The sequence below is a fragment of the Marmota flaviventris genome, chromosome 2, assembly GCF_047511675.1.
Source record: "Marmota flaviventris isolate mMarFla1 chromosome 2, mMarFla1.hap1, whole genome shotgun sequence".
NCBI classification, from domain to species: Eukaryota; Metazoa; Chordata; class Mammalia; order Rodentia; family Sciuridae; genus Marmota; species Marmota flaviventris.
Window position 1 is genome coordinate 112,275,720 of NC_092499.1, and position 16,034 is coordinate 112,291,753.

General features: G+C 41.7%; 1 protein-coding gene across 3 annotated transcripts in view; it reads left to right on the forward strand.

Annotated features, from left to right (window-relative positions):
* The first annotated feature begins 1,660 nt into the window (after positions 1–1,660).
* Dis3l (DIS3 like exosome 3'-5' exoribonuclease) overlaps positions 1,661–16,034 on the forward strand; it is a 38,661-nt gene continuing 24,287 nt past the window's right edge. The window contains exons 1-3 of one of the 3 annotated variants that reach the window (XM_027924126.2): positions 1,661–1,921; positions 3,190–3,343; positions 15,871–15,999. In XM_027924126.2, coding sequence (XP_027779927.1) covers positions 1,783–1,921; positions 3,190–3,343; positions 15,871–15,999 — 422 coding nt within the window. In that variant the 5' untranslated portion in view covers positions 1,661–1,782. The remainder of the gene's footprint in view (positions 1,922–3,189; positions 3,344–15,870; positions 16,000–16,034) is intronic. The other 2 variants (XM_027924112.2, XM_071608409.1) reach the window with 2 other exon arrangements.

Consider the following 16,034-nt stretch of genomic DNA (forward strand, 5'->3'; position numbering starts at 1 on the left):
ATCATGTCTCAGAATTGTTGTTTGATTTTCCCGCGGTGTATGATGATTTGTTAAAGGAGACTGTGATGTATGTAAAATCCCCGCCCTCCCAAAAAAAGTGTACTTAAGCAGTGCTCAGCCCCTGCTCCGGCTCTGGGCTGTTCTCCCTTCTTGAGTGGGCACGGAGCCCTAGCATGCTAGATCAATAAATCCCCTTCTGCCAATTGCATGAGTGGTCACTTGGTGGTCTCTTTCTCCGACACTTCGCCGGACCCTTACATACAGCACCCGCTCCGCTCAAGTCTGTCAAGAAAGTTCTATGGGGCGCAATGGCGCATGCCTGTAATCCCAGTGGTTTGGGAGGCTGAGGCAGGAGGATCGCGAGTTCCATACCAGCCTCAGAACTTAGTGAGGCCCTAAGCAACTCAGTGAGACCTTGTCTCATAATAAAATATAAGGAAAGGGCTGGGGTTGGTAGATCAGCGGCAGAGCACTCGCCTCACACATTCCAGGGGCTGGGTGCGATCCTCAGCACCACGTAAAAATTGTGCCCAACTACAACTAAAAAATATATATTAAAAAAATACACGCACACGGAAAATGGGCTGGGATGTAGCTCAGTGGGTGAGCGCCCCTGAGTTCAGTCCCCAGTATAAAACAAACAACAATAAAAAGGAGTTCTAGCCAGTCAAAGGTATGTGATCTCAGAAGACACAGTGAACCTTTTCGTCAGAAGCTACATTGCAGTACCATTGTGATTGTCAATGGCAGTTTTAAGAATTCCTTTGCCAGAGAATGCCACTGCTATAAAGTTGAACAGTGTTTACCCCAAGGGATGGGACTGGTTTTCATTTTATCTGAGAATGTTTACATGTATTAAAATTCAAAATAAGTACACTTTTTAAAATATTTATTTTTTAGTTGCCGTCGGACGCAATACCTTTTATTTATTTTCATGTGGTGCTGAGGATTGAACCCAGGCCCTCAAACGTGCTAGGCGAGAGCCTTACTGCTGAGCCACAGCCCCAGAAAGGAATAAAGGCTAGGCTAGCAGGGCTGTTTAGTTTCTGATTTTTTTTTTTTTTTAGCGAGGACAGATAAATAACTGAAAACTCTAGTAATTGCCCAGTATTTATATGGCAGCCGGATTCCCATATGGATATAGATAGAAACAAAGTATTAGTAATCGTTTATAGTTCAACCAAACCTTTTTTCAGAGTACTTTTAAATTAGCTTCCAGTGGCACACGCCTGTAATCCCAGAGGCTTGGGAGGCTGAGGCAGGAGGATCAAATCCCGTTTTAAGCAACTCAGTGGGATCCTGTCTCTAAACAAAATTCAAAAAGGCCTGGGGATATGGTTCAGTGGTTAATAGTCCCTGAGTTCAATCACCCGTACCAAAACAACAAAACAAAACAAAAACTTTCTTGCATATAGTGTCCTAGTCACCCCTAGGTATTTGGGGTGCATTTTAATCACCTCTCTCCCATATATATTCCTTATATTTTATTACCACGCCCAGGCAATTGCGGATTAGAAAGAAATTTAGGTGCAGGAGGGAGGGTAGAGGCCTGGACCGGGACTGGAGAATCCGCCCCGCGGGCCTTGGGCCTCAAGCCCTCGGCACGGCCGTCCGTCCGTTAGGGCGGTTCGATGCCGGGAGCGCTCATACCCCAGCCGGGTGGGCCGGGCCGGCCGGGGACCGAAGGGCGGGCCCCAAGCCGCGGCCTCGCCTCCGGCGCTTCCCGGCAGCTCTGGGCGGCCTCCCGGGGCCCAGAGCTCCGCCGGGCCGAGCGCCGCCACCATGCTGCAGAAGCGGGAGAAGGTCCTGCTCCTGAGGACCTTCCAGGGCCGGACGCTGCGGATCGTGCGTGAGCACTACCTGCGGCCCTGCGTGCCGTGCAACAGCCCGCTCTGCCCGCAGCCCGCCGCCTGCCGCAACGGTGAGGGCCGGCGCCGGGGCCTGGGGAAGCCTGCGGAGCCGGGGCCTGGCGGGAACCGGGGCGGCCGGGCGCGAGCGAGGACTGCCGGGGCAGAGCGTCGGGGGGCGCAGCGCGAGGCGGCGAGGGCGCGGAGTCCAAGGCCCGCGGCCTCCGCCCGCCTCAGGATCACCTGCAGCCTGACTGGGGCTGGGAGAGGGCGGCCCGGGTCCGCGGCTGCAGCGACGCTCGCTGCGGGACGCTCCGGCGGCTTCTCCTGATCAAATGGAAGAGCCCCAGAGACTGGCGCCTCCCAGCCCAGAGGCCGGTGGTTCGGGTTTTCAGAGCGGCCCTGAGGGCGCAGGCACCTCGCAGCCTGGGGGACGGCTCCTGACCGCTCGGGCTCTGCGGTGAGAGGCTGCCGCGCGCCGCTGCCGCCCACTTGACATGGCCTCCTCCGCTCCTGCAGATTTTCAGGCCTGCCAACCCGGACGCCTTGAAGGTTTATACAGTGGAGAGCAGGACTTGTGAATTAGCTAGGCCTTCGTCGTGGGGGAAGGTGGTGTGAAAGCTGGATTGGAGACTGCTGCGGACCAGACTTGCCCGCTTGGTTTCCAAGTTGCAGGAGTGGCCCGTTTAACAATGAGGGTTACTGTTCCTTCCCCCTCGTGGGAGATGAGCACGGTGGTCCTTTTCAGGGAATGCTTGGAATTCTGTTTATGGTTGGGGTTCAGCTTGGTTACAGTTTCAGTTACAGCTTGGTTAAACAGCTCTCAGCTGGGTGGAAAGCCTACCACTTCCGGTTGCTTGCAGTAAGCATCTTTTCTAGTCAATTCCATCTTTCTGGGACTTAAGACTTCTGAGCATGTTTAGAAGCTTGAAACATGACCTACTAGAAATTGCTGGGTACATACAAGTGGTTAACATATACATACAGTGCTTCATTTGAATGTGATAGCATGTCAATGAGGAGGTAACAGAAATATCCAGCTTGTGCTGAAATGTACTTGATTGCTTTTAAAATATCAGTTGTCCTCTCCTGCACCACTAGCAACACCATAAACCACTTTGAGCATGAATTTATCACAGCTTCAAAAACAAAAAAAGAAGGCGAAGCGTTTCCCAGAACTTTGGGCTTCTACCAAAGTAGATTTGTCTTGTCTTTTAAAGAACTTTATGTTGGAATTAAGATGGGAAGTTATTTTGCATACTGGGGCACCATGACATTGAGATAGTAATAAAACAGGTTTGAAAATGTTATCTAATATCTTACATTTTGAATTATGTTTCAGAGGGGAAGCTCTTGTCTAGTGATGTGACTCATTATGTGATCCCAGACTGGAAAGTTGTTCAAGATTACCTTGAGATCCTTGAATTTCCAGAGTTGAAGGGAATTATTTGCATGCAAACGGCTTGTCAAGCTGTGCAGCATCAAAGAGGCCGGAGGTATCTGTTTTGCATTATTTATTTATTTATAGTGCGGATTTTTTCTCTCCCTTTAGAAAAGGTCTCTTGTTGGAGGGGGAGGGGAAGAATTCATTATTTTGTCAGAAAGGACTTTTGAAACTAATTTGGTATTCTCTTTGCTAGTGAAGAATGCAGTAACATTATTTTAAATTTCTGCTTCAACACCTGGCCCAAAACTGACTGTAGATCAATAAACTGCAGTATCCCCAGTATATAGGTATTTAAGATTCTAGTATGAACTGACTTTTGGATTGCATTTTTATGGTAGCAGTGTTAGTGCATTTTTTTTTCTGTTAATGTATATTATTTAAGCTTCTTTTTTTATAGATACATTGTTTCAGTAACCTACATTGTTTTCTTTAGAAAAGGACTACTTTTAAAATAAAGCCTCTATATAAAATATTTTAAAAAGGACTGGGTAGTGCTGGGGTTGTGGTTCAGTGATAGAGCGCTCACCTTTATTGTGAATTGCAAATTGTACTTATAATGATTTATCCAATAAAACCATAAATAACTTGTTTTATTTTTAGATTACTAGTGTAAATATTAGCCACAGTAATTGTATTTGCTGATCAAAAATTTCTAATTGAACTAGTCTAAAATACTTGCCTTGTACTTAAATGAAGAATAATTGTCCACCTTTTAAAGAAGTGCCCTAAAAATGGTTTTGCTTCATTGGATACTGAGAAAGATTTTATGATTTGAACTTCAGACTGTATGGAAATAGCATATTAGAATTATATATCCAAAAGCTTAACATCCCAAGCTATTTAATAAGCAGAAACTACGTGTTTATTCTTTTTTTTTTCAATGTTGTAGTTTCTTCAGAACTTGATACTAAAAGATGAAGTTGTTTTTATTTGTATATGAAAATGATAAATTGTCCTTATGATACGCTCAGTTAAAAACATACATTAACTAGACTGTGTACAGGCTTTTTTCAGATAGAATATTTTAAAATGACTTGAAGTTGATTTTATTCAGACACAAAGATGTAGATGTTTACACACATCCAGGTTTCAGTGCTGCTTCAGGTGTCGTATTTCAATTTCTACTACTAAAATCAATGTGTTATTATCGTTCAAATTGCTAACACACTGCAAGCCTTTTCAAATTCTGTTTTCTGATATATTTTTAACATTAAGGATTGTTTTAAAAACCAATTCCTGAGACATTCAAAAGCAAAGAGTCAGAATTTAAATGTCTTTTCTCCTGAACATTTCAAAAGTAGTTAACTTGATGAAAAACTATTGGTTTTCCAGTACTTTACCGTGTCTCTCAATATACTAAATGCAAAAACAAAAGATAAGGTTTTATGAAATAGGTTTTTATGATAACATTCTGCTTTTTTTCATTGGATAAGCCCTTTTCTTTTTTCCAGTACTGGGGATCAAACCCAGGGGCACTGTACTGCTGAGCTACTCCCCCATACTTTTTTTTTTTTTTTTTTTTTGAGACAAAGTCTTGCTAAATTTCTCAGGCTGGCCTGGAGGCCTGGAATTTTAGATCCTCCTGCCTCAGTCTTCTGAGTGGCTGGGATTATAGGCATGTTCCACCAGCCATGCCCCACCCCCCCACCTTAATAAATACTTTTTGAGTTCCTAGTTCTAGGCCTTGAGGAATACAAAAAGAAGTCTTAATTCCTCTCATAATAAACCTGTTGTTTCACTGGGGTCAACTGCAAGGAACAAGAAAGTAATTATGAAGGATCATAGCCACAGAAGGATAGTTAATGTGAACTATCCAAAGTACAAACGTGGGCTGGGGATGTGGCTCAAGCGGTAGCGTGCTCGCCTGGCATGCGTGCGGCCTGGGTTCGATCCTCAGCACCACATACAAACGAAGATGTTGTGTCCGCCAAAAACTAAAAAAAAAATAAATATTAAAAAAAAAAAAACAAAGTACAAACGTATAAGTGGGTGTGAGGTTAGGTCAAAAAGCGAAATAGGTTTGAAACTGGTCTTAAAAAATCTATTATGAGGGTTGGGGTTGTGGCTCAGGAGTAGAGCACTCGCCTAGTATGCATGAGTCACTGGGTTTGATCCTCAGCACCACATAAAAAAATAAAATAAATTAAATAAAGGTATTATGTCCATCTACAACTAAAAAATATTTTTAAAAAATATATTATGAGCTGGGTGCAGTGGCCCATGCCTGTAATCCCAGCACCTTTGGAGGTTGAGGCAAGAAGATCACAAGTTCAAAGCCAGCCTTAGCAACTTAGAGAGGCCCTAAGCAACTCAGTGAGACCCAGTCTTTCTTTTTTTTTTTTTTCTTTTTTTTATTTTTATTGTTGGTTGTTCAAAACATTACATAGTTCTTGACAAATCATATTTCGAGACCCAGTCTTTCAATAAAATATTAAAAAAGGGCTGGGGGTGCTGGGGTTGTGGCTCAGTGGTAGAGTGCTTGCCTAGCATGTGTGAGGCCCTGGTTTCAATCCTCAGCACCACATAAAAATAAATGAATAAAATAAAGATATTGTGTCCAACTACAATTAAAAAATAAGTAAATATATATATTTATATATATATATATATATATATTTTTTTTTTTTTTTTTTTTAAAGGGCTAGAGGTGTGGCTCAGTGGTTAATCACTCCTGGGTTCAACCCCTGTACCAAAAAAAAAAAGTTTATTATAAGCTGAGTGCAATGGTGCACACTTGTAATCCCAGCGACTCAGAAGGAGGCTGAGGCAAGACTACAAAGTTGAGGCCAGCCATGGGGTTTAGCTTAGTGTTAGAATGCTTGGCTAGCATGGGGGAAACACTGGGTTCAACCTTCAGTACTGCCATTGAATATATAAGATCTAAGAGAATCTCTTTATTAATTTGGCCTTCATTAATGTTAAGTGCAATATAAATACTATGTAAGTGCAAATCATTTGATTTTTTTTAAGTTCACCAATAAATGATGTAAACATGATGTTTAACATGTTTTGAAATATGTTTAGAAGGCTAAATCAAGCTGATTAATATGTCCATTTCCTTATCTTTTTTTTTTTGTGTGTGTGTGTGTGTGTGTGGTGAAAATCAGCTTTCTACATTTAAACAAACTTGGCCTAGTAAGAGGCTCTCTGGTGTTTTGTTTCATTTACTGTCGGGCAATGTTTTGTTTTTCAGTTCTTCCTTGGATATTTTTGAGATGTCAGTATATAATTCCTTCTATACAATATGCTTCTAGGAATCTGATTGCTTGGGAAAGCTTTGTTGGTTAATGATGCCTGGTGTGATCTGGTGTCCACTGTGAGGATGCCTTGCCTTCTCCTTTTGACTCCCTCCTGAATTCCTTCCATAGAGCTTCAGAGAGTATCAGTATTCTGTGCCTCTGTTTTTTGGTGGTGTACAGTATAAGATTGGAATCATATTATACTTGGGGGGGGGGGCTCTATGAGGTCACATAGGTTTCAACTTCTTCTCCAATACATCAGGGTTTTTCAACATGAATAATGTATTAACCCTGTTTCTAAAAGACAAAAATGCTCCTGGATATCCCATGTTAATATATTTTATATGTATTTTACTGTACTGGTATTTAAACAAAAGTCTAGGTATAAGTTCTCATATTTAAATACTTAATACAACCATAAAACCAAATCAGACCTTTAAAGTAAATAAACATAGTTTAAAAATTAGAAAACTACAAACAAACATTATAGATAGTTGTTCTTTAGTATTCAGGGGAAATTGGTTCTAGGACACCTGAGGGAAACAAATGCTGAGGATGCTCAGGTCCCTTATGTGAAATGGCATAGTGTTTGCATATTACCTATGCACATCCTCCTTCATGTTTGAAATTTTCTCTAGATTACCATATTAGTGCATTCCTATAATTCCAAGAATTTGGGAAGCTGAGACAGGAGGAAGGTGAGTTCAAAGACAGTCTCAGCAACTTAGCGAGACCCTGTCTCAAGAACTTGGGTTCAATCAGGAGGAGAAGGAGGAGGAGGAACCTAATACAATATAAATACTATGTATACAGTTATGTTATTTAGGAAATAAGTTTAAGAAAAACTCCACATTTTCAGTACAGTTGAAATTCTTTTTATCTGATTATTTCCCTCTATAGATGAGGTTCCCTCAGGTGTGAAACACGAGGATGCAGAGGGCCAACTATAATTTAATGTGGCAGATGACACTGTGTTACTGAAATGAAATCACCAGAGTTGGGTTTAACCGTAAAAAGATAATCTCCTATCTGATTCTATATGTAATGTGAATTTACATTTTGATTTTAATTTCAATGCAGAGAATGCCTGTTCTCATAAGTGTATTGTACAAAAGAGTGAATAATGTCAAGTCTTTGGTTGTTTAAGATAATCACATGCCTGTCATCTAAATCCTTAAATTATTTAATCAAGTGTTAATTGGTAAATCTATAATAAGGCTGCCCTGTCTGCTACATTCATGTATTCAGATGGTAACAAATACGTATTGAGGGAACATAGTCTCCAGAAACTGCTAGCACTGAGGGTATAGTGGTAAATGAAAGCAGACTCACCTGAAGGGGCGACAAGCAGGAATCGGGTAGTCTCACACAGAGGTAGGACTGTGATCGTGACGTGTGCAGGGAAATACAGGGAGGTGGTAGCAACAGAGCTCCTAGCAGCCAGGAAGCAAGGAAGGGCATTCCTTGGGCAGATGCCTCTGCTGAGCTCCAAGGGATAAGTAGGAGTAGACCACGCAGAGAAAGGAGAAAAGTTTATCAGGCAAGGGGAGGTGCTTGTGCAGGGCCTGTGATGGGGGTGTGGCACTCTCAAGGAACTGAGAAAGCACAGCTGGATCAGTTGGGAAGTCCCATGGACCTCCGGGATGTCAGGGAAGGGTTTTAAGTAAAGTGGGATAACACAATAAGATTCCTGTCTTTAAACTATTTGCAGGTCCCTGGGCTGGGGCTGTGGATCAGTGGCAGAGTACTTGCCTAGCACATGTGAGGCATTGGATTTGATCCTTAGCACCATATAAAAAATGAATAAATAATATAAAAGTATTGTGTCCATCCACAACTAAAAATATTTCTAAAAAAATTGCAGGGCCAAGTAGAAAAGAGTCCTGAAGAAAAAAAGGGAAGAGGCTACTGTTGTAGTCCAGATGAGAGAATATATTGGTCTATTTTGTTTTACTATAATGGAATACTCAAGACAGGCTACTTTATAAAGAAAAAAGGTTTGTTTAGCTCATGTTTCTAGAGGCCCAATGTGATGGGCTCCACCTGGTGATATGGACTTGTTACTAATGGAGTCCCAAGGTAGTGCAGGTCTCCACATGGCAAGAGGCAGGGAACACATGTATGTATGTGTGTATCTTCTGATGGTCTGTCTTCCTCTTAAAAAATTACCAGTAATTCTGTCATGAGGGTTCCACCTTTATGACATCTAACCCTAACCACCTCCCAAAGGCCCCACTTCTAAATACAACAGTGGGATAAGTTGCCACCCGCCCTTAATATCTCACAATAGGGATTAAATCTCAACAAATGATTCCCTAGGACTACATACCCACAAACAAAAAAAATAAACGTTCAACTCATGAACCCTTAGGGGACACACTCAAAACCTGCTCCAATCATAGCAGAGATGCTGGGAGCTTAGACACGGAGATAAGTGGATAGTTCCAAGAGCTACTTAGTAGGTAAAAATCTATAAAACTATCTAAATATATAACCAAGGAAACTGAAAAGTATCCACATTGAAACAGAAAAAGATGGAATATTCACAGAAGCTTCATCTATAAGCAAAAAGGTAGAAATAAACCAAGTGTCCATTAACTGATGTTCAAGCAAAATGTGGTGCATTCATACAGTGGAATATTATTCAGCCATAAAAAGCTGAGCATGTTTACAACATAGATGAAACTTGAAAACATCATGCCAAGTAAAATACACCAACCACACAAAGACACCATCTATTGTATAATTTCATTATTTAAATGTCATGTAGAGGCAGATCAATAGAGACAGAAGGCAGATTAGTGTTGCCAAAGGATGGGCTAAGGGAAAGGAAGAATGGCAGGTTTCTTTTCTTTTTTTTCTGTGGTACTGGGGACCCAACCCAGAGCTTCACACATGCTAGGCAAGTGCTCTGCCACTAAGCTATATTCTCCAGCCCTTTTTATTCTGAGACAAGGTCTAAGTTGCCCAGGCTGGCCTTAAACTTGTGATCCTCCTGCCTCAGCCTCCCATGTCACTAGGATTATAGGTGTGGACCCCTCTACCTGGCTGGATGCAGGTTTCTCTTAGGATAATGAAACTGGTCTGGAATTAGATAACAGTAATAGTTGCATAACTCTGTGACTCTATGAAAATTATTGTATTGTACATTTTACAAATATAAATGAATTATATCTCAAAATAGCAAATTTTTTGACCTATAGAACTTAGTGATAGTTTTAGATATGTAAGATGGTGAGAAGGTGGTGTCAAAGATAATATTGAGGTTTCTGGCTTATGTAACTGGACAGAGAGAGAACACTAGAGGAAGACCAAGTGTCTAGCTTCTGAGAGGCAGGGCCCTGATGGCAGTGCAAGTTGGAAAGTGTTGTCAGCTGTCTGAGATGATTAACTCATAAAGAGACAAGGTGGACTTTGGCTGACATTGTGGAGATTCTAGTCCATGATGGATAGGCGTTTGACACATGATCATTGCTTTTGGTCCCGTGGCAAGGCAGCATATCAGATATGTCAGGAGCAAGTGACAGAGCAAAGCCACTCACTTTGTAGGTAGGAAGCAAAAAAAAGGAAGAGGAAGGGGCAGGGGTCCCACTGTCCCCTTCAAAGACCCTCTCCCAAAGACCTGAAGACCTCCCGCTAGGCCCCGCCTCTTAGAGCTTTCACCATCTCTAAATAGCAGCACCCTGGGAACCAGGTCTTTAACACAAGGGCCTTTGGGGACATACAAGAGCCAGACTATAACTGTAGTCACTCAGATGGCCCAATATGCAGTCCTCAAAAATGCACTGAGCGTATTGGCTACATATAAATAACAAACTTCTCTTGTAGAAAACCCAAGGATTTTGAAAGTGAGTCTAGAAGGGCCAGCCTATTGTAACCTAGCTGGCAAACATATTTAGTACAGATTTTACCTCTTGTAAGCCTTCCCTCTGATTGTGGGATGCCCACTTCTAACCCTTCGAGAGTGCGGTCATGTGGGGATTGTTGTTGCATCTGTAGGTAAGGTCGCCATCAAATAAAAACAGTAAAAAAACAGTTTAACCTGGTTTCAGTGGTGTGTGCCTGTAGTTCTGTTATAGTTAAAGCTTTGTCCCTGGGTTTCATAAACTGACTTCCAGACCACTCACATATAATTGAATCAAGCCTTTATTGAAGCACACTAGTGCCAACTGACCAGAACATAAAGCAGTTCCCCTGATCAGCCCCAAACAATTGCAAAGGCACTCCTTATAAGCCTGAAAACCACAAAAGGGATGTTGGGCGGGGTGGGGGGGGTGGTTAGCCAATGCAAGCAAGCCAGAAGCAGGAGAGTGCAGTCAGGCGGAGGGACGCCTAGCTAATCACAGTGAGCCCAGTCACCCCAGTTACAGAAACAGAGCCCCGTTACCCTAGTTATAAAAACAATGCCCCATTAGGTAGTTCTGTGTTCTTAAAGGTTTCTATAGCAAAAGCAAAAAAACATCTTGCCCTGGTCATGACCCTTCTACTTGGCATGGTTGTTTTACAAAATGGAGTTACTAAACAAAATGGAGTCACTTTGGCTTGACTGTCACAGTTCCAGCACTCAGGAGGCTGAGGCAGAAGGATAACTTGAGTCTAGGAGTTTGACATCAGTCTGAGCAATACAGCAAGACTCCATCTGGGAGGGGGTGGGGGGATCAACCTACAGAAGGAAGTTTAGCTGGCCCCAAGAAATTTTTGAAATATTTAGGTGATAGAGATCTAGAAAAAAGTCCAAGCCAGTCCAAGGGAGGTAGGGTTTTTCTGCAAGACTGTGAAGTTTTTAAAACTTAAGATATTTTTATGGCACTTGACTCAAAACCACTGCTCTCCTGTCATTCTGGTCAAACTTGTTCAAGGTCCCATGATGCTCTGTGCTGACTCCACACAGGACACTCATCTATCTAATTCTATCATAAGCACTACAAACTCTGACTAGCAGAAAATATGACTATATTGCATGTATGCACTATTAAATTATAACTATAAGCTGACACATCTACAAGGAAGCTGATTGTCATGCTCAGAGTAATCTGTAATTTGTTTCCTGCTTTTCCCATTAGTATTCCTGGGCTATTTGTTCATTTGTTTTATCTGGCTGATAGGTAGCTGACAAACGGAAGCATGTAATAAAAGTCTAAGAAAAATATATGGGAGTGCAAACTAAGTTTTGGAAAAGTCTTGTTAGGTTAGATACTTTTCTAAATATTTGGAAGGGCCGGGTGCAGTGGTGTATGCCTGTAATCCCAGCAGCTCAGAGGGCTGAGGCAGGAGGATCGCAAGTTCAAAGCCAGCCTTAGCAACTTAGTGAGGCCCTAAGCAACTCAGTAAGACCTTGTCTCTAAATAAAATATAAAAAATAGCTAGGGATGTGGTCAGTGGTTAAATGCCAAATAATTTATATATATTCATATATATATAGGCATTATTCTGGTCTGGTGGTTATACTGGGTCTGGCTTGTGGCATGTCATTATTTGGCAAGGAATCCTGGTCCTAGAGTGAAGGGGATGTATATGAACCCTAGTAGGAGGGTAACTGGGTTCTGAAAATATCAGAGTTTATTCAGAAACATTATTACCCTGGACTTGGATGGGGGCGGGGGGCGGGGGGGAGACACACACACACACACACAGCATTTGGAAGATACTGATTAAGCCTCGGCTGTGAGCCAAAGATGCTGGAGTGGCGTGTACTGTCTGCCGCCTTCCCCCCTCGGCCCTTCCTCCAGCCAGCTCCCATTCATCTTTCAGGCCTCAAGGGTCACCTATTCTAGGAAACCTCCCTCATCTCCTTTCAGTGCACTTTATTTCACTGAAACGAGTGGTTCTGTTTTGATTTTGCCAAGTAGGATTTCTATTTTTTAAATCATGTTTTTGTGGTAAAATATACATAAAATTTAACATTTTAACCACTAGTAACCATTTTAACCATTTGTAAGTGTACCGTTCAAGTGCATCAAGTACTTTGACATTGTTATGCAGCCTTCACCACCAAGGGCCTCGATAAATTGCAGAATTCATGATATTCCTGCCTCAGCCTCCAGAGCCTCTGGGATTACAGGTGTGTGCCACCTTGCGCCCATCCCCTCCTTTTCTTTTCGAGACAGGGTCTTGCCAAGTTGTGGAGACTGACCTCAAACTTGGCGATCCTCCTGCCTCAGCCTCCTGAATGGCCGGCTAGTTGCCTCTTAAAGCGACTCCTCCACAACCCTGCACTGGGAGTTCAGTGTGCATCATGGGAACTTTGGGGGCCATGTTCAAACCATAGCATGAGATAAGACCAAAAATAGGCAATATTTTTTCTGTTTTCTCTGAAATAATAAATTACAGTTGTTTATAAAATCACTTTCGAAATCTATTGCTTAACAAATAAGTGTTCATTTTTAAAAGTTCACATGTTAAAGAAAGGTGTAAAGCAGAAAATGAAAATCTAATATATCCTCCTGCAAAGCTGACCCCTGTTAACAGTGCAATGTAGAAATGATTGTTTTTTGTTTGTTTGTTTGTCTTTTGGTCCCAGGGATTGAACCCAGGGGCACTTAACCACCAAACCACATCCCCAGCCCTTTTTATTTTTTCTTCTGAGACAGGCTCTCACTGAGCTTCTCAGGGCCTCACTGACTTGCTGAGACTGATTTTGCACCTTGAATCCTCCTGCCTCAGCCTCTTGAGCTGCTGGGATTACAGGCGTGCACCATCACACCTGGCTCAATGTAGAAGTTTTAAAAAAGTATTTGTGAAGATGAGAAATTACCAACTTCACATGTTCTACCAATCTTGTGGGAGGGGAGTGGCTTTTGTACAAATGGAATTATGTTAAGAAAAATACAGTGCATTGGTAGAAAGGGAACTGAGTCCCTTTGTTCATTGTGACATTTTATAAGTTACTATTGATAATTTTTGTTTGTTTCTTTTTTTTCTGGCCATGCTGGGGATATAACCCAGGGCCTCACACATTACCAAGTACATGTTCTACCATTGAGATTTCCCCCCAAGCCTGATTGTTTTAAGGGGATTCCAAATAATGTCAGTGTCTCTTGTTTTCATGTGAATTATAAGATTACACAGATATCAGTAGTTGCCGTGGCTTTAGTAGGGTAAATTGGGGAGTTCTGTCTTTGCCTTAATGAAAAGGCTGCAGGGAAGGATGGCAAACCCAGGGCCTCAAGCATTCTAGGCACATGCTCTACCACTGAGCTATACTCCCAGCCCCCAAAATCTTTTTTTTTTTTATATTGGGGATTGAATCCAGGGATGCTTTACCTCTGAGCCACATCCCTAGCCCCTTTTTATTTTCAGAGAGGGTCTCACTAAGTTGCTTTGGGCCTCACTTAGTTACTGGGGCTGGCCTCAAATTTTCGATTCTTCTGCCTCAGCCTCCTAAACCACTGGGATTATAAATATATGCCACCACACCTGGCCCAAAAGATTCATTTATTCTTTTTTTTTTTTAAATTGTTGATAAACCTTTATTTTGTTTATCTATACATGGTGCTGAGAATCAAACCCAGTGCCTCACACATGCCAGGCAAGTGAGCTACTGCTAAGCCACAGCCCCAGCCCTCATTTATTCTTTTTTTAAATCCATGGTGGCAGGCTGGAAGTGGGAGTGGAAAAGAACGAATTTTATTAAACATGTTAGCTGGGTATAGTGGTCCACATCTATAATTTTAGCTACTTGGGAGATTGAGGCAGGGGGATTGCAAGTTCAAGACCCATCTGGGCAAATAGTGAGACCCTTTCCCAAAATAAAATTTCAAAAGAGCTGAGGATGTTGCTTAGTGATAGAGCATCCTTGGGTTCAATCCCCAGTGCCACCACCACCAAAAAAAAAAAAAAAAAACCTCACATGTTAAATGATACTTTGGATAACATGTTAACATCTGGTTTAAATTTGGGGGGTTGGAGTACTGGGGTTTGTAGAGAACTGAGGGACCTCCACCACTGAGCTGCATCGTCAGCACCCCCAAACACCCTTTTTTTTTTTTTTTTTTAGATATGGTCTCACTAAGTTTCCAAGGCTGGCCTTGATTGTGATCTTCTGCCTTAGCATCCCAAGTTGCTAGAACTACTTGCAATTTTTTTTTTTTTTTTTTTTTGGTGGTACTGGGGATTGAACCCAAGACTTTGTGCATTCTAGTCAAGCAATCTACCACTGAGCTATAGAGCCCCAGCCCCCCAAGTTGCTAGAATTACAGATGTACATCACTACGCCCCACTGAATCAATTTTTAAATAGACAATAAACACTCAAATAATACACTCATATTTGGCATAAATACATGTTGGTGATCATTATTAGGTGGAACCACGTAAATTGATGTTTTGTAAGTAAAAAACAAGAGATTATTTCCAGTCTTAGTCAAACTATAATCATCATCATTACTATTACTATAAGAACTATAAACATTAGTTTGGTGGCTGGAAGTGTACCTTAGAGGTAGATGTGTGCAGATGTGTGAGATCCTAGCACAATGAAACAAAACCTCAGTTAACTCCCTTTAAAATAATTGAATGGTCTTTGTAATTTCATACTACTTAGACTTTTCAAAAGCACCTTCTTAGAAATTGACCCATAGTCTACTTGATTTATTTTTTATTTTTATTTTTTGGTGCTGGGGATTGAACCCAGGGCCTTGTGCATGCGAGGCAGGTTCTCTACCAACTGAACTATTTCCCCAGCCCCTAGACTTAATTTTTGAATTATGACTGTGGCTGGTGTTGTTAGAAAGGTGTCTTGATGGGGAAAGATTTACAACTTTCTATTAGGTGTCTGACAGGTGAGGCTAGCTCTCCTTCATGTAAATCAGAGTGACTGCTAAATAAAATTCACAAATAAGTCCCTAAACTTATTTACCTTGTATGTCCTTTCCTGGGACTGCCAGCAAAAAGTACAATGTGTTAGTCCTTAATGCCATTTACAGAACAAAGTGAGGGACAAAAATAAAGTGTCAGATTTTGCTAGCCTCTGTGTACTCAAGCTTTGAAGAGGGACAGGGCAATACAATTACATAGTAAAAAGATCAGAAGTCACAGAGGGGAAAGCAAAGAAAAAGAGTTTAATTAATTTGCAAACTAATTAACTAGGCCCTGCTGAAGTACATTCTAGCAGGCAAAATGGAGAAAATAGCAGCCCAATAACACTAAGGCCAATAAGTGCTTCTCGGGTTTTAAATAATCAATCTTTTGCTCTAAAATTTCTTTCTTTCTTTCTTCCTTTATTTCTTTCTTTCCCTATTATTTATTTATTTACTCACTTACTTACTGGATCCTTAGCAGGAGATTGCAGGAGATGAGTACCTGCTGTGTTAGATTCATTTTTCTCCTCTGTGTTACAGACAATATAACAAACTGCGAAACCTCCTGAAGGATGCGCGTCATGATTGCATTCTCTTTGCTAATGAATTCCAGCAGCATTGCTATCTCCCCCGGGAAAGAGGAGAATCCATGGAAAAATGGCAGACCAGGTGTGGCAGCAAGTCATCTTTCATTTCCTCATCAT